The sequence below is a fragment of the Eublepharis macularius genome, chromosome 10 (assembly GCF_028583425.1).
Source record: "Eublepharis macularius isolate TG4126 chromosome 10, MPM_Emac_v1.0, whole genome shotgun sequence".
In the NCBI taxonomy this organism is placed as follows: domain Eukaryota; kingdom Metazoa; phylum Chordata; class Lepidosauria; order Squamata; family Eublepharidae; genus Eublepharis; species Eublepharis macularius.
In genome coordinates, this window is record NC_072799.1 from 13,628,002 (window position 1) to 13,647,530 (window position 19,529).

A 19,529-nucleotide genomic window follows, 5' to 3' on the forward strand; every position below is an offset into this window, starting at 1 on the left:
ACTTGTTCAGGTCTTGCAAGCTGAAGGCTGTGACATCCTTTTTGGAGTTAATCTCTCTCACCTGCAAGTGTGGTGTAGTGGTCACATTACAGACTAGGATGTGGCCCCCCTGGGGGGGGTGCAGGCTTGAATCCCTGCTTGGTCATGGAAACTTTGTTGGGCGAGTTGCTGGGTCTCAACCTAACCTATCTCAAAGTGTTTTGTGGATATAAAATGGAGGAAAGGAGAATTATGTCAGTTACCTTGGGTCCCTATTGGGGAAAAAGGTGGGGTATAAATAAATAAATGTTAGGTCTTCCACTTTTCCTACTGCCCTCTACTTTTTCTAACATTATTATCTTTTCCAGTGAGTTGTCTTCTCACAATGCTCATTTCAGGTTTAATCATTTCAGTTTTAAAGAAAAATTCAGCCTAGAACCCACTTATTTGTCTTCATGATGTTTCACAATATCTGCAAAGCTCCTCTCGCAACTTATTACTAAAATTTAATTCTGTAGTAGGCATTATTATCTAAGGCTGTATTTGCAAGAGGTATTTCTGGAGTACTGCTCAAGTCCCAAGACAGCTGAAAAGGCAAAGGGCTATGACTAATATTCTGTACCATATATTCTTCAGTTTGGTGTAGTGGTTAAGAGTGGCAGAACTCTAATTGGGAGAACTGGGCTTGGTGCTCCACTCCTCTGCTTGAAATCAGCGGGGTGACCTTGGGTCAGTCACAGCTTCTCAGAGCTCTCTCAGCCCCACCAGGGTGATTGTTGTGGGGATAACAATAACACACTTTGTAAACTTCTTTGAATTGTCCTTAAGGGTGATATATAAACCAATTATTATTATTACCACTATTCAGTTAGCAACATGACTTAGGGGTGCCAAGTTGGTGGCTGGAGCTCTCCCGGAGTTGCAACTGATCCCCACGCCATAAAGATCAGCACTCCTGGAAAAAATGACTGCCTTGGAAGGTAGACTCTATGGTACTCTCTTTTGATGAGGTCCCTCCCTCCCCAAACCTCGCCCTCTCCAGGCTCCACGTCCCAAGTCTCCAGGAATCTCTATACTCTGGAGTTCAGTTGTAATTCCTAGAGCTCTCTAGGCTTCACCAGGAGGTTGGCAACCGTAAGAGTCCTCCCTCCAAAAGAGCCACTTTCTCCAGAACTGATCCCTGTGGCCTGGAGGTTGGCAACCACTCTTCTCACCAACTGCCACGCCCCCCAACCCTTCCAGAAACGGACTGCTTCTCCCACTCCTCCTTTGGCAACCGTTGCCAGGCATGGCAACCTCACTTCCGGCGAAGAGGGGCGGGGTCGGCTGGTGGAGGAGGAAAAGGCGAGAAACTGCAGCAACCACCCAGGAGGGAATAGAGCCGTTTAAAAGAACACAATGCGCACGCGCGACTCATCAGATGAGGAGCCTCGCCTTTCGTTTTCCCCCTTTCCCTAACAGCTCCCCCTCGTCGTAGCCAGCGAGATAAGAACAGCGTATCATAAACGCGGAGGGGACGGCGCATGCGTTCCGGACCTGCGATTGTGGAGGCGAAGTCCGGCGCGCGCCGTCCTGAGGGGCGCGCGCATGCGCAAGGGCCCGAGCGTCGCGTCGCTGGAGGGGCGGGCGCGCGCGCGACCAACCGCCGAGCCTCGTTCTCAGGCTCGGGCAGGGGGAGGGGCGGCTCGCGCGCTCTCTTCCCTCAGGAGCCAGCGGGGGCGGCCGCGGCTGGGCTCCCCTCAGACAGCCTCGCTCGCCCGGAATGCGAGGCGCGGCGGAGCCCGCCCGGGGGTGACGGCCGCTTGTCAGGCGCGGTTCCCACCGTCGTAGTCACAGGCGCTGACTGGCTTCCCGGTCCCGGCCCCTGAGGGAAGAAGGGGCGGCTCCTTGGGCGGCGGCGACCTCGGCGGCTCCTGTGCTGCTTCTCGCCTTCCTCCCGGGCTCGGCTGTTTCCTCGCCCGCCATGAAGAAGTTTTCCCGCATGCCCAAGTCGGACGGCACCGGAGGGAGCAGCGGCAGCGGTGGAGGCGGCGGCGGAGGTGGAACGGCGGCTGCGGGCGGAGGGTCAGTGGCGGCCGGCGGCCCCGCCGTGGGTAGCAGCCGCGTCTTCAATGTGGGACGGTACCAGGTCACGGTGGAGGAGGTGCTGGCGGAAGGTGAGGCTCCGGGGTGTGTGTGTGTGTGCTGGGCCTAGGGTTGCCAGCTTCTAGGTGGGGGCTGGAGATCTCCTGGAATTGCAGCTGGTCTCCAGGCCACAGAATTCATCTCTCCTGGAGAAAATGGCTGCTTTGGAGGGTGGACTATGTGGCATTATAATCTGTTGAGGTTTTTCTCCTACCCAAAACCCATCCTCCACACATTGCACCTCCAAATCTCCAGGAAATTTCCGACCCAGAGTTGGCAACCTTAAGTCACACTGTTGATCTATTTTCTGGACTCTATGGCATTATGTCCAATGAGGTCCCTCCACTTCCCAAACCTTGTCCTCCCCAGGCTCCACTCCCCAAATGTGCAGGAATTTCCCAACCTGGATCTGGCAACCCTAGCTAGACACTACCTGTGTTCCCTTCTACCCATTGAAACAAGAGTGCCTGTGAAGGCACCAACCCAACACCCTGGGGACCATGCTGTACCCACCCACTACTTTCAACATCCTTTGTAGGTTTGTAAGTCCTCATTCTCTAAACCCAAGGCCTACATTTTTCTACTGCAATCTGAGGTATATAGCAGATTTAGTAAATGAGTGTAGCAGATATGGGTGCAAAAATTAAGTTTTGGATAGGTAGTTGTGTTGGCCTGCAGGAGGATTTGAGTCCAGTGGCTTTCAAGAGGTATCTGAAGAAGGGAGCTTTGATTCTTGAAAGCTTATACCCTAAAAATCATGTTGGCTTCTAAGGTGCCACTGGACTTAAATCTTGTAGTAGGTGATATGAAAGATCTCTGTTTGACCTACTCCTATCTGAAGAAGGGAGCTCTGACTGTTGAAAGCTCATACCCTGAAAATCTTGTTGGTCTCTAAGGTGCCACTGGACTCAAATCCTGCTGTTGCAGAAATTAAGTAGTTCTAGTTTTGGTTGCATGACCTTTACCTTGACTTCTCCAATGGAAGAAAAGTGAGTTATAAACTTTGCATGGCAATTAGAAGTCATAGCATTTCCAGCATTCTCCTTTCAACAGCTCTGCAAGATAGGCCAGTATTTTTTTCCCTTTAATTGGAGGTGGGTGGGTATGTCTTGAAACTGGGATACTTTTACAATGATGTAGCTACATTTTTCTACTGGGAAAGATTGACCTCTTTCCCAGTCCCCTGCAGTTTTCCTTGTTTTGTTTTTTGGGTAACCAAATGGTGTTTAACAGTAGGGTTCCTATACTTTTAATAGGTGCATCAAAGAGGGAATTTTGGAAGGGATGCCTTATCAAACAGAAAGTTACAAGTGTGGGCATTATTCCTTTTATGCAGCTGTTAAAAATATAGGTGGTTTATCAAAAACAAAAAAGAAAGTGATTGCATTGTATAATACATCATTGTATAATAATGGTGCCATGATCCACTGTAAGAGTGACTTGTTTGTGGAATTCTAAGTTGGGTAAATGTCCCAGTTGTCATGAGTCGCTGGACCTGTACTAACACTACATTTTTGGCAAATGGAGCAAGTCTTAGGATTTGGAAGTTTTATTTTCAGTAAACATAACACTTAGCAAGTGCTTCTGCTGTGTTGTCCTCCCTTCTGGGTATAAAGGTGTTTCCCAAGTTGGGCTTTTCTGATTTTAACATCACATCTGATCTTACCATTTTCATACAAATATATAGCTTCTGAGATAGATTTGAAGAGGATATGTTTATATAATTAATAAATAGAAGTTACTGACCGCTAAGTATACTAAATTCTGTTATATACAAGAAGATTCATGGGATTGTTTTTAATTGTGCTAATGCTTCTGAAAAATTGTGTTCCGATCATAACACTGAGTTTTAAAAGTTGAAAGGGTAGAGTAGGGGTCAAAAACCATTAATTAAAGAACCAAGCTGCATAAATATTTAGAACAAGAAGTCAACAAAGAGCCAGTATAAGAGTTCTATTGGATAAGTGAAAGTATATAGCTTAGCGTTACTGATAAGTGACATTTTGATTAATAATCCATGAAGTTTTTGCAGTCCAAACCATGGCGCTTGCATGTCCTTTATTAGGATGTGGCATCCACAAATTCTCAGTAATAAATATACACGACAGGAGCACGTCACATGAACGTTTTAGTGCACTGGCATAAATCTCTGCATGTTTCACACTTGGATTACTGGTAACTGTTCGCCTCTGTCATTTCTCTGTCTGTAAAGCATTTCTAAGAAGCCTTTCAGGCCTAGAAAAATCGTTGCCTGTAATTCCATTCATCTTCTACAGTGTTTCCCAAACTGTGGGTTGGGATCCAGAAGTTCGTCATGAAACCTCTTAAAGTAGATTGCAGGCCATCTCTCCCTAATATCTGCTTCTGCCCTTTGCATCTGTCTCCCTTCCTTGCCAGCTTCTCAAATTTTTACATCCTTCTCCCTTTGCGACAATAATAAAGGAGAAAAGAGTGGTTAGGAGCTGTTCAATGCACCAAACCGCCCCCCAAAACCCAACAGCCAGGAGGAGACAGGTGTGTGCGTGCGCATGGCCTCCGTCTTCAAGCTGCTCATTTAGCAGATTGACCTCTTTCCCAGTCCCCTGCAGTGCTTTACTGCCCTCTGCATGCTGTGAGAGAAGTACTGCACTGAGCCCCTCTCCACCAGCCCCTTCATCATTATCGGCTATCTTTGCATGTTTTCAACCCTGCACTCCTCAAACTCTACTCTGGCTTGGCTGGCAGAGGAGACGACAACAAAGAGAGGTTATTCCACTCTCAGGTGCTTGACCTCCAGTGGGAGCCTTGTGTTCACTTAGAAGAAGAGAAGAATCTTAGTTATAACTTCTTCTCCACTGATGGTATATTTTTTTGGATGGCCTTAGTTGGTGTAAAGGAGACGTCTTAATTTCTGTACTCAATCAGTATGTGTGTGTTAGATCTTACCTCTTCTCACAGTGCAGGCGCTGATGAAAATCTACATTTCAAGGATTCTGAAGATGGTTAAAGGCTCAGTGTTATGTAGTCTTGAGCAAACAGCTGTTGAGTAGCATCTTCTCTCCCATGCATAGTGATTGTCTGTCTTCTAAGTTTAGCTGAAAATTAGAGGTACTGCTTTCACAGCATGTACAACCCTAAGCCCCTTGGACTGTACTAAAGTTGAAAATTTGGCCAATAACAACAACAGTATGTTTATATACAGACCTTCTAGACTGATTACTGCCATACTCACAGTGTTGAAGAAAGTCAGGTTATTATTATCCACACAATACAGCTGGGACTTACCCAAGGCCACCTGCAGAGTTTGTGACAGTAGTGAGAGTCAAACCAGAAAAGTGGCTACCCATCAGTTACTGCTTTCAGTTTATGGTTTTGGCTATCACATGCAAAGCCCTTCACAGCCTTGGTCCCTCATATCTGCGGAACCCCACCTCTCTCCCTGTGCTTGCCATAGCAGCTTTGCTCATCTGAACAGAGCCGTTTGCAGGTCCCATTCTACAAATGTGAAAAATCAAAACTCTCTGTACATGTTGTATTATCTGTGGTCCTGACCTTATGGAATGGCTTGCCTGATGAGATTAGGAGGCTTCCCACTTTCCTGGCTTTCCACAAACTATGAAAAACTGAATTTTCAAGAGGGCTTTTTTACACAGATAGGGATAGAACTGTAGACTATACTACTGTGTACTGCCTGTTGATGTAAGTAGTTCCTCTGTTGTTTAATATGTCATGTTTACATGTTTGTTTTCTATTTCAACATTGTTTCAATTTTGTAACAGATTTTGGCTTGTTTTCAATCTCGGCAAACTTGCATTTGTGTACTCTATTGTGTTTATTGAATGTCCCAGCTGTTGATCATATTGACTTACACTGTGTAATCCACCTTGAGTCCCAGTGAGAAAGGTGAATTACATATAAGGTAAATAAATAAATAAAATATTTGTCAAGTTAACTCACTTTTGAGACAAGTGTAAAGATGTGCAGACATAACAGGGCAGGACTCAGACATGGCTTCCTCAAGCCCATTGCTGGCTATTCTGAGCAGCAGTGACTCTCCAAGGTGAAGATGCTCTTGACAAACTTAAATGTTGTAAAAGGCTGCTTTTGATTCAGGCTGTCTAGTGCGATGGTAGAACTCTCATCGTTATGAATCCTGGGAAAATGTTGGTAGAAGGTTTTATTGAGTTGGTTTGGAGTAAGAAGAGGCAGCCTATATATGGTATTTGGTCCTGAAAGCATAGTGCTTTGAAGCCTTTTAAATTCCTATGGACAACTTCCCTCAGGTTGAAGATTACATTTTAGTTGGTATTTTTATTCTTTGCATTACTAATATAAAGTATTCTTACTGTGTAATGAGTACAAATGTCTATTCTGAGATTAATTTGTCTTCTGAGTGAAGCAAGATTAGGGTGCATCTTGGTCTCATGCTCCCCCCCTCCCCCCACACTATGGTGTTTTGGAGTATCCTGTATTCCATTAGCAATAATGGGAGCTGGGAAGGGAGAGTGCTAACCTCAGGCTTACTTGTAGTTTCAGCCCAGCTTGGGTCCCTTGGGGCAAGCAACATCTGCAAAACAATATTCTTGCACATTTAAAGCAATCTGTTGGTATACTTGTTTGTTAAAAAAAACCAACCACTAAAAATAAAACTTGATTTAAACCAGTGATGCAAATCATCAAAAACCCCAATTTAAGTCTCATTGATTTGGGTCTTAGGCAGTGTTGTGGGTGGATATTTTCCACCTTCCCTTAGCACCCACTGGTGAGTACTAAAAAGGTGTTGTGGGTGGGGGAATTACAGTCATGTAAGACACATGGTGCAATGAGGAGGAAAAAGTGGTTACAGTTGTCTTTCCTGCCTTTTGCACAAATCTAGCCTGTACTGCCTGTGAAAAATTTCATGTGCAAACTAATCCATCTTCTGGGTCGTATGCAACTCAAGAGCCAGTAATATCCCTCTGTTGTGTTGTTTGATGTCTTCCATTCTACCTGAAAATTGCCTTCATTCTTCTGTTATTAGAGTAACAACCTAAATTGTTAAGGATATTTGTATTCATAACAAGTCTAATTTGCTCCAGTAAGCTGCCCACTCTCAAACCAATCAGTTTTTTGTCCAGCTGCTTAGTGGAGCTAAGATAGTGTTATATGTTAGGACAATGCTTATGCCTAAATGTTTAATGCTGCCTCTGAAGATTCTGAAATGTTTAATGTGGCAAGTAGTACAGTTGAGAGTATACAGTTCAGTGTTTAGAAAACTGCTCCGATTATGCTGGGGAGTTTCTATATTTGCAGTGTTGTTAAGGTTTTGAACTTTATTTTAACAGAAAAAAACAGAGGATTGTAGGTGGCTGCGTTGTTCCATTAGATTTTTTTTTTAAAAAGCAGTCCTTCAGGACCTGTCCAATTGTTAAGAACTGGGAAGTCAACTTTGAGTTCCCTAGAACTCTTCATGAGGCTACATGTTAAAAAAAATTAAAGAGTGTATGTTAATAAAAAGGTGTTTCAGGGCATGGTGAGGAACAGAAGAAAAGGGGCTGTAAGGAAAATACGCATTTTAAATGTGAGAGCCAATGGACCAATACTATAGAGTTTTCATATGATTTGTATCCAGACTAAATTAACAATTTCTTGCTGCAGAATGGGAACAGGGAATGCCCTTGGCATTCTTCAGGGCTCACTGTCTCCCAGGAGAAGCATATTGTGGAGATCAGTGAGTTGCAGTGGGAGCAGGGAAACAGGAAAGTTCCATTCTGCCATTGAAAACTTTCGTTTGGATTTAACCCAACAGGCCAAGAAAATTGTCTAGATAGTCGGCATCCACTGACCTGTGAACATTGATCCTACTTCCGAGTTTCACCAAGATTTTATTTACTTCATGCATACACCGCATTTCTCACCAGTGGGGTTGCATGTTAGCCCCACAACAGTGCTTAGAGTGTATGTGGTCCAAGGTCACCCAGCAAGCATCCATGGCTCAGTGGGGATTTGAACCTGGTTTTCCTAGACCCTAGTCTGATACTCAACCACTGCCTCATATTAGAATTCTGTGAACTTCATTTTATTAATGGCCTGTAATGTACTTTCATTGAGTTCTCTTAATTTTTCATCTTTATTTCCAAAAGTAGTCTAGAATGCTGGAATAAGTCCTAGAAATGGCCTATGTCTTCCTTCTTTAGAAACAGAGAAGGGAGAAAGATGTAAAGACTTTTGCAGCAGTTGGATTCTGTCTGTGTCTATAAGTCTTTAAAGTAAGAAGTGACTTTTTGAAACATGGGGCCACTTGATAGTACAGTGCAATACTAGTACCAGTGTGGATTCTTGAGTCAGTCTAAATCTCACATACATATATATGTATTTTTTTAAATTGAGAGGGGAAGTCCATAATTTCCACAGTTGTGTGACTTGGTTAGGGACAAAGTAGGAACTGCCTTTTCACAGTTGGCAGGAGTTTGGTAATATGCACCAGCAATGTTGTTATGAAGTCTAATATATAAATGCTGTTTAGCGCTTCACTATATCTGTTCAGAATAAGCTCCCAAATGGCCTAATTTGGCATGATGCGACAGCCAGTTGCATGAAATGGAAGGTGCGGGAGCGTTTAACACAGAAAGCATTATGCCCATGTGGTGAGCTGAACTTCACTCTGTTCTGTTTTACTATCCTATATTTCCATCTGGCTCGCCTGGCTTCAGAGCAAGGGTCTTCAAGAAATGGAGTGCAACAAGGTTTGGGTGCGGGGAGGTCTTCCAACACCAGTGCATGTATTTTCAGATCAGATAGCCTCTCCCTTCCCTAAATTCCATGTTAATGGGGCAAAATGACTAAACACACACAACTCCCCCCAAATGTCTGCTTTTGGATCTAAGGGCCAGAATGGATGCACCAAAGATAACAGATCTCCATCTGTAAAAGTCAAGTTGCAAGAGCATGTGGGCACAATTTAGATTGGGGCCATGGGTGGGGGAGAAAGGGGGTTCATCCTTCAGACCTCTCTGAGTTTCACTAATTATACCTGTTCTGCTGCTGGTAGCACTTCAAAGGAAAAATACTGGTTTTTATAATAACTTCTTTAAAATGCTAATAAGTATGTAGAGAATATATGTTCAGGAAGCAAAACTAGGTGGAAGTTGAATGGTTAAATCCTCTCTCTTAAACTCCAGTCAGAATCAAGCCTACATGCCCTAGCAATTTGCATTGCACATTTAAGTGGAGATATGTAATCTTCATTACCTCTGTTTCTGCCCCAGTGTCCAGGGGCAGCTATGTAATACTTTATGAGTAAAATAAACTTGGGTATGGTAAAAAGAATTCTTGGATAAGGAATTGCTGGGGCATGAAATTTGCAGAGTGAGAAATGGTTGCAGTATTTTAAGGGTATTTGAATGCCAGCGTTTTAAGTAGACAAAGTTATCATAGACAGAAATTTTGCTTAGATGTAGAATATTTTGGCCAGGCATTTATGGTATTTACTGCACGAAGGGTATAACTATGGTTTACTGTGACAGTTTTACTAAATAGTAGGTCCTGTAAGCTGTACAATGTTATTTTTTCAATGGCTTTAAATATTAACCCACTGAACAATTTTACTTCATGTAAAATTTAAGTTCTATAAACTTTCTCCTTGACTACTTCCCTTTACTGTGGTGAAATATACATGCTTTTCTTTGTTTACCAAAACAAGTTAGAAATTGGCCATTCCGTGTTGTTCCAGTTATTGTGATAGTAAGATACAGATTGATAAATTAGGGTATGATGCCACCTAATGGTAAGAGTAGCTACCTAAATTTACAGATGTTTTACTTCACTTGTCTTCAAGCTGTGTTTCAGTGAAATCTTGAATTTTCTTGGCAACTTATTGGGAATATCTCAATAAGATGAATAACCAGGGACAAATTCCTGACAAAGAAATTGCTCACTATTACTGATCTTCGCTAGCCGTGTTACAAGGGTCTATTAAATGTTTGAATGCCCATTTTCATTTTGCAAAGAGCAACCTAGGGGGTCAAGAGGCTAGATTAATGCCCTGAGTGAACTGTATGTGCCCTAGAATACTCCCCAAAATTGTTTCCAGTGCACAAGAGTTCTTGGTAAGAGAGTTAATCTGAAAAGTGTTCTCTGAAGGTAAGGAACCATTAATTTAGTTAAGCACATGCAAATTACATACATGTATTTGTTAAATATTTGGAAATACATGTCCTTAAAGGGAGAAGTATGAGAATTTCAGATACATTTTCAGGTTCAGCTTTTTTGTTAAAATAAGCTTTGTTAACTGGCATTATTGGGGTTGCTGAGTAACCAAACTTGCTAATTAACTAAGCTTTTACTGCACGATGACTGAGACCCACTGCCAGCCTATCCATAACATTAGATTAGATAGAGGAGGTACAGGTAGCAGGTTCCGGCGGTGCCTTCTGCCTCTGTGGGAGGTGCCAATGGCCAGAACAATGCAACTTGCTGTGTGCTGAGTAGTGATACTGTTCTTTGCCTGCTGCGCAGCTGATCAGTAGCAGAGAGCACTGGGTTTAATGTTTTTCATTGCAATCTTTATTCCTTTAAATACTGGGGTCATATGGCGGCAATGTTTCTCACTACCAGGGGAAAACAACTTGGAAGGGGAGGTAGAAGCTATGACCTGAAACCCTTTCCATGTCTAACCAGTCTTTAATGGGGAATTAACAACACCTTGCCATCCAAAAGAGGATGTAATGGGCTAAGTCACTTAATGCTTATTAATGAGATTTACTATAGCAAAATAAGCAGGAATAACAATAAATGCAAAAATCAGAACAAGAACTGCAAAGGCTGCAGAACAACACAAAATAAATACAGAAGCAAGCCTTGTGAACGCTCCAAGAACTAACACAATGCTTTGTCAAAAGTACATACCGAAACAGGAGAATGGAATCAGCAAAGCAAAAGACCAAAGAGGCTGCAATGAAAAAAAATAGGCAAACAGAGGAATATTGACCTGCACATATTCCATAAGTGATAAACTATACATTGGTCTCCCATCTAAACTAACTAGAAGACTCCAGTTGGTGAAAATGTTGTGGTTCGACTGTTATCAGGAGTGAGCAGGAACAGGGTCTCCTGCAGGTGCCATTGTGCACATCGGTGAAATCAACAACAGCCCATACATGGGTTTTCTATGTGGTGGCCCCCACCCTGTGGAATAGCCTGCCTGAGGTCAGGAGAAACCCCACTCTCCTGGCTTTCTGAAAACATTGCAAAACTGAATTATTCAAAAAGGCTTTTTACTCCGATAGGAGGGCTGTATTGTAGGGAAGGGATCTCAGATGCTCTGCTAATGAGTTAGGAATCATGGACCTCACCATTATGTTGTATTGGATTCCTGCTAATGCCATGTCTTTGTGAACTTACCCCATGTCATTGTTTATGGAAATGTTCCTGATACTGACTGTACTAATCTCACACTGTGTAATCTGCCTTGAGTCTCAGTGAGAAAGACATACTATAAATGACATAAATAAAATTAAAAAATCAGTGACACTTATGTCTGGTTGAGGCTATGAGATGTGAATTTCCTAAAGAGAAATTATACAACCTCTCCTGAAGTGGGAGCATATGGGATGCGTTCCACCAGAGGTCTAACAGGACAGATTAGCCTCAAAAGGGAACCAGAAGGCAGATAGATAGACTAATAGTCTTGGCTTCCAAGTAAGGCAGAATTCCTACTAGGACCCAAGAACATGGGCAAAAAATATTCTTTTGGGGGTTGCCTGTATACCAGGTCAACCTATACAGTATGTGAATGAGGCTAAAGGAGGCTAATCAATATGGACACTTGGTATGAGTCTCTATGCCAGTTGGACAACTTGGATTAATTCAGGCTGAGATTGGAACTTGGGGTGCTTGAGTATGTGGTGGGAAAACAGAGAATACATAATGGATTGACCATAAGAGTTGTCTGGAGTCAGAGGTCTGGATACCTGGGGCCAGAAGATCTCCTTACTGTAACACCATAAGTGTGAGTAACAGGACTCTGTGGGGATGTGATATCCTGAGCAAGTCCTCAAGGGAAGGAAGTCCACAGCTTGGTAGCTTTGATGTACAGGATAAATCAAAGTAACACAGTGTATATTTGTATAAATTACCAGGAATGGTAATCTTACCATAGTCACATTGAAACCTCTTGTTTTGTGCTCTTATAAGAGCAGATGTTGTGACTGTGGAGACATTTCCTCTCCCTGTGACCTCAGAACACTAGATGACCTTTCTTATTGATATACTAGCAAGGCACAAAGAACCATGATTTCTCTAAATTATAGTGGAACCACCAGTTTATTTAGGGATTTGTCTTGGCAGCCATTAAGTCATATAAATAACATATTCTGAAGGATTAATATCTGCGCCCAGAAGCAGGAAGGACGGGTGATGATGAGGGTAGTGGAGAACAACAGTGTCTGTTCTGTCTGCAATCTTTGGAAGCCATCTTCTTTCTGCATATATGGGTTGTGGGTGGGTGGGCTGGAAACTCCCTGCTTTTTGGCTCTAGAGCTCTGAATTCATTTGAAGATGTTGAGAATCCATTTGGGAGGGCATTCCTCAACCATAAATTGCAAGCCACTGGGTTAGAGGGTTATACTAAGCATGCCCTATCTCTTTATGCCCCATGACTGCATTGTGGACAGGCTATCCTCTGGGGGTATGGTATCAGTTTAACTGACATCAGTTTAAAATACCTTGGCATCTTGTGCAAAATGGACAGTGTGCTTTATCACACAGTCAGGCACACTCTTGTGGAATTTGATTCATTAAAATAGATTACCATGTAGGGTTTTCAGCAGTCTTGTTTTGGGTTTATGGGTAAAAGGGCTTTCCAGAATGTTTCCCTTTAGCATATGTAGCAGAAGTTTTACTTACAGGTTCCAGTTCTTTCTACCAGCAATCCCTGTACTTGCACCTGAAGGTTCACAGTTTTTTTTTAACCCAAAGGACATGTCTCTGATGTTCTGATTTATGGGGTAGTTTCAAAATGAAAGACTTTATATCCCCAACATAGTGATCAAATTCTACATCCAGTTTCTCCCTCATTTCTTCTTCACTGCTCACTGTCCTCACTCAGTGTACAAATGTTTAAAAGATAGCTTATGGTCATCAGACAACATGTTCTGTTTTTTCAGATTGCTTCAGATAGATGATATATCTGCTTTCTTTTAAATGCTTTTATATGTAGTTTGGTTAAATTTTTATCAATATGCAATGAAGAATGTTTTTTTTTTTTTAAATAAACATAAAAGATACCTTATGGTCCATGACATTGAGACTTCGGATACATCCTCCCACCCTACCTGAAGAAAGGGTTGCCACAAGCCACTCCCAAGAAAGGGGAGGCCACAGGGTGATGGAGTGGTGATTGTATGGAGTTGAGTTGCCCAGGAAATTCCCAACCCCTTTGACCTCTGCAGATCCCTCTCCTAGGTCCGTGGAACTCTGGTTGAGAAACATTGCCCCGGGGATTTTAAGGCAAGAATTATAAGAAGAGGTAGTTTGCCATTGCTTATCTCTTATTTCTCTGGTCTCCTATCCAAGTCCTAACTGGAGCCGACCCTGCTTGGCTTCCAAGATCTAATGAGATCAGGCTAGCCTGGCCATCCAGGTCAGGGCAATTAAACTTTATAACACTGAAAACAATAAACTGCAGTATAAGTAGGAATCATCAAGTATATGTGTACACTTTTATCCTGGATGAATAAAAACTACTCCTGGCTGTCAGAAGCAATTGCACATGGTGAGAAAGGAGCTGTCTAACATCCTAAATGCCCTGGATTTGCCTCTTCCCAGTTTTGAATGCCCAAAGATTTGTAGATCTTCTGGAGGAGGCGGGGCGGGGGGAGCACGATATGGTCCCATTAATAATAATTGGCCATAGTCATATGTGCCTCATGGCACAGGTAGACAGGGTTGACAATCCTTGAGAATTGCAGGAGAAATTGTGGAGCAGGCTATTGTCTATGCTTTTGTTTGGTTAAGAAGGCTAGAGGCAGGACCACACGAAGTATAGTAAGGGACTATGTATTGCCCTGCAGTTAGTGACAGTGTTCCATCTCTTATAGTTGTGCCATACTTGCAAACAGATGGTTACCATTGTTCTGGGTTAGAGGTGAGGGCTGTGGCTCAGTGATACTGCATTTACTTTGCATGCAGAACATTGCAGGTTCAGTTTCCAGCAGCTAAAAGGATCAGGTGATATGAAAGACCTCTCTCTCTGAGACTTTGAGGGGCCTTGTGCCAGTCAAGAATATATCATTCTGACAGTGATGGTCTGGTGGTCTGACTTAATATATGTGTTCATATCCTAGTTGGCACTGTGTATGTTAGTCGCAGAGTCTACCTGTGGTCAAGTCAGAAATTACTCTCCACTTATGTCTATCAATAGTGAGAGCTCATAATAACTGCGTAATGATTCTGTCTGCTCATGATTTTCCATTTACTACTCATTTTGTGCATGTGTAAGTTTGACAGCACATCACTGAGGCAACTGCACATTTTCCTTCATTTCCAGAAGTGCCACTTCATGATGTTTAGGACTCTGCTGAGAATTAGGAAAACTCCCTCCCTTTTGGTAACTTTTCCTGTTTCATCCACAATTGAGGCATCTAGTGCATGCTGGGAAATGTAGCTCCGATGATGTCATATATATTTAGGACTGTACCAGGTGTTGCAATCACTGAAACAGGACAAGTTGCTAGAGGAGGAAAGGTTTGGGGAGAGACTTTTCCTTGACGTACTGCTTGTGTACCTAGTTTCCTGGGGGTAAAGTGTAGATGACTGGGGAAGGCAATGGCAAACCACCCCGTAACAAAAGTCTGCCAGGAAAACGTCGTGATGCGACATCCCCCCATGGGTCAGTAATGGCTCAGTGCTTGCACAGGGGGACTTCCTTTACCTTTACTGTTTGTGTCATTGTCACACATACCAGAAGGTAAGGTGAAAATGATGCATCATTCAATCCAAAGATGATTTCTGAAAGTATAGCACTTACTTTGCATTGTAGATGCTCATTACAAGCAGCAGATATTCATTCTGTGAGCCCTCAGATGCCAACTGCAGTGTTATTGGCAGTAATTATGTAAATACTGATTCCTTATTTCAAATAAAAGCTTATTGAATAATTGAGTTACTGGGTCAGTCCAGGAAGAGTGACCCAAAGAGAGCCATTGTTTTGGTTCAGGGTGAGGGCTGTTCCTCTTTAATGTTCTAAGTTAAGAGGTAGTTTCCATATACTGAGAGTGTATGCCTATGATTACAAGGCTCCAGAGTGAGTTTTCTGTGACATTTTTCTTTTCCTTCTGAGCTATCTATTGTAATAATGATAACAACATTCGATGTATATACCACCCTTCAGGACAATTTAATGCCCACTCAGAGCAGTTTACAAAGTATGTCATTTTATCCCCACAACCAGGGGTCACTTCATAGAAAAAGAACTGCAGGAACTCATTAGCATAACTCATTAACATATGCCACACCCCTTGATCAGGCCAAAATGGCCAGGATTCGGCTGCTGCCAGATGGGGGAGAGTTTCCCCACCTGGCAGTGGCCTGATCAGGGCTGTTCTCCCTCTGAGGCGGAGGACATCTTGGGTGATTCCCACCATCCAATCAGGGAGGCAGGAACTAACTTTCTTCCTCTTCCTGTCTAGCCTGTGGGACCACCCTCTCTTCAGTTCTGTTCCTGCCTCCAGGGAGAGCAGTTCTGCAGCAGACTAGCTCTGCTGCCTTTTTTTCTCTTTATCTCTTATTTATCTTTCTTCTTCCTCAAATCATTCTTTACCTTACTGCTTACTTACTTCATTACCTTACTCTCCTCCCATTTCCTCTTCTTTTACTCCTCTTGCCAAAGAATGAAAAGAAGAGGACGAGATGGTCTCTAGAGAGTCATCGGACTCTGAGGAAAGCTTCATGGAGAAGAATTTGGGCTGTTCCCACGGAGAGCCATCCTTCCGGTGGCGGGAACAGGCCCAGCCAGCACCAGCATGCCTCTGAGGCTGTATGGGTTCCCTGGCAAGGAGAATATGGGCTGTTCCCATGGAGTGCCGTCCTACCGATGGCGGGAACAGGCCCAGCCGGCACCAACATGCCTCTGAGGCTGTATGTGTTCCCCGGCAAGGAAATGGCCTTGGAAGAGACGCAGGCCTCTCAACAGCCCCCTCTTCCACAGAGGGAGCTTGTTCAAACAGCGTGCCTCAGCCAGCCAGCTGAGAACAGCGCCACCTGGTGGAGCTCAATTTTGGCGGGAAACAACGCAACACACTTGCCAATCTCCTGGCAGGAGAAACATGGCTGAAACATAATCCAGACACCCAGAGCTCCAGCCGACAAGCCCAGGAGGGCCACGTAAGTGTTCCCCTGAGCGTGTTATATCTCCAGAATTCCTGTCAGCAATTAGACTGGCTGTGAGGGAGGAAATCCTGTTACCTTACCAGTCAGAAGCACCTTGGCCCTATAAAGATTCCAGGAATCTCCTCAGCCCTGGCTCCATGTGAATGTGCCCATGCCAATCTCCTGGCTGGAGATTTTACAGCAGGCCTTTCCCCTTTGGATTTAGCCCTGCTTTTACAACAGGATCTAGCCCTGCCTTTCCCTGTCAGATGGGTAATGTATAAAGGGCGCAATTTTGCCGGTGTCTTTGAACCTTTTAACTCTTAAGACTAACCAGGAGAGAGGAAATAGTGGTGTGGTGTCTACCTCCTCCCTCCATGAGTAAGGCTGTAGCTCTGTGGAAGAGCTTCTGCTTTGTATGCAAAAGATCCAGGTTTGTTCCCCATTAACTCCAGTTTAAGAGATTAGGTAGATGAGGAGAAAAACCTCTTTCTGAGACCCTGGTGACCTGCTGCCAGTCTGAGGAGATAACACTGACCGATGGTCTGAGTCAGAATAAGGCAGTTTGCAACGTTTATCAGTCAGGGATCCCCACGGAGCAGGGGGATCGCCCTCAGATAGAGTTTGTAATGACAGGGAGAAGGATGAATTCCTTCAGATGTGGCAAAGGAAGAAATATCCCTACCAGAGCAGTCAGTCCAGCTGTCAGAATCTGAGGTCTACCAGAATTTACACCTAAGACATTCTCAGCCTTAGAGCTGTAAAAATTAGCCTTGGGGGAGTAGGACCCTTAGACTGGGAATACCAAATCCAGCCCAGGGAAACGAGTCACTTCCTCGTGAAGGTTCCTCAGAAAAGGTCCTCCCATTTCCAGAATATTTGTGGAGAAGGTTCAAGGCTGAGTGTTCTACACCATAAGCCAATTAATAATCCTCAAACTTGGTCCCCCCAAAAAACTGTACTTACTACCTTTCTTTGCTATGAGTTGTTGCAGGTACCTGCGATGGAACCTCCAGTGGCTACTCTTCAGTCATCTGGGCTCTGGTCAGAAGATGGGTAAGGATCAGTCAGAGACCACTTAGACAAGAAGAGAAAGGCCATGCTAACAAGAGCTCACGAGGCCATGACCATGGCTATTAAGGCTACAGCTATTGTCTCTATTGCCTCAAGAGTGTCAGAAGTATGGATCTGGAAACTGATCCAACTCCTCCTGTACAACAATAGCTGCCCCCATTGAAGGGGCAAACAGAAATGTAAGGGTCAATACCTTCAAGGCAGACATCATCCTGGATACATTTACCTTTTTCTTCTAGGATTATGGTCTTGACAGCAGTGACAAGCTGGCACACTTGAGTAAGAGCATGGCCAGCAGATTCACACTCTAAAAATATCATCCTGGCTTACCTTTTTCAGAGAGACAAGCTATTTGGGGGTGCCCTGGGAAAGATCTAGATTGAGACCTAGGACAGAAGAATGTGTTGCCAAAAACACTCAAACAATCTGAGAGGAGATCCATTGGACCTCAGCCTTTTATTCATAACATGCACTACTAAGGTCCAGACAAGATTCCAAATGGCCATCCTGAGGTTAATCTAGGCAACCCTTTAATAAGGGGGGTCTTTTTAAGACCACACTTGTAGTATAGCGGTTAAATAACTGAACAGTGATGCAGTCCTCTGCAGGTTTACTTCTCACTGCTGCCATGAACTTTCCATATGGTCTTGGATAAACCAGTCCTCTCAGTCCCAGCTCTCCAGCTGTATTGTGGGGATAATGCTTACCTTTTCCCAAGATCAAACAGACAGTTCTCCACACGGGGCAAGAGATCAACCTTAATACCCAGATCTCTAAGACAGAACTTGCTAGCTGTCCCGTGAGAGGCCAACTACTCTTTACCATCAAGCTTAGGTTGACAAGCAGGCAGGCCTTACACATAGTCTCACAAGGCTATTCCATACAATTTGAAAGCTGCCCTCCAGAAAGGGGTCTACTCAATCTTCTTCTCAGTCCCTAAAAAGAATAGGGACTGGAGGGTGTTATTAGACCTCAAGTTTTTTGAACAAGTTTATCAAATTATATCACTTCTGAGTGGAGACTCTGGGCTCAGTCGCAGTGACTAATCAATCAGAAGAACACATGACATCTACAGATCTCACAGAGACATACCTCCATGTACCAATTCTGACAGCCCATCAAAATTATCTAAGATTTTATGTTTAAAAAAAAAAATTAAAAATAAAAATTGGCAGTTCTGAGCCATCCTGTTTTGGCCTGTCCGTCACACCGAGAGTATTTACAAAATTCATGATCAACCTCATCATATGTTTCAGAGACAGGGGGTATTCATGTTCACTTGTACCCAGATGATCTCCTGATCGGTTCAAGAGAAAATCTCACCACAACACTCAATTCACCATTCAGTCCCTACAAGCTTGAACACCTGGGTTAGATCACAGTCACCAAAAGGGTTTTTTCTATCCCTCACCAAAGAAAAGGTCAGGAAGACCAAACTGCTGACTGAGACTGTCATCAGAGTGCATAATCACTTCTCACAACACTACTGAAACTGATGGGTTTGCTAGTTGCTACCTACAATGCAATACCTTTGGGGTCGTCTATAGGCAAGACCACTTCAGACCTTTCTTAGATCTCATTAACAACAGATCATGGAGAAGACAGATCTTCCCATTCAGATACCACTTCAGATCAAAACCCATCTGAGCTAAGGTCACCAACCCAATACAAAGCAAAAGATTCATGATCCCTCGAGAACAACAAATATTTACAGGTGTAAGAATCAGGTTAGGCATGTCTCCCTATCAATGACGTAGGAAGGGGAGCAATTTGTCTGGCCCTGCTCCAGTTCAGAGCTCTGTATGGACAAGGTTGCAGACAAAATATATATAAACAAGCAGGGGGGATTCAAGACCTTGAAGTGACACAGGTGGCAGCAAGGATACTTACCTGGGAGGATGGTCATCTAGCTTCAATCAGAACTGTACACATCAAAGGCATATCCAATGCCCGGGCAGACTGGCTGAGGGGACAATGGGAATAGTCCCTTAAGAAACATCTCATAACATTGCACTTCACAACACCTC

The 19,529-nt window shown here is 43.6% G+C and overlaps 1 protein-coding gene across 2 annotated transcripts in view; it reads left to right on the forward strand.

Annotated features, from left to right (window-relative positions):
• The first annotated feature begins 1,540 nt into the window (after window positions 1-1,540).
• Window positions 1,541-19,529, forward strand: part of BMP2K (BMP2 inducible kinase) — an 85,088-nt gene continuing 67,099 nt past the window's right edge. For both annotated transcript variants that reach the window (XM_054989980.1, XM_054989981.1), the window contains exon 1: window positions 1,541-2,135. In XM_054989980.1, coding sequence (XP_054845955.1) covers window positions 1,943-2,135 — 193 coding nt within the window. In that variant the 5' untranslated portion in view covers window positions 1,541-1,942. The remainder of the gene's footprint in view (window positions 2,136-19,529) is intronic.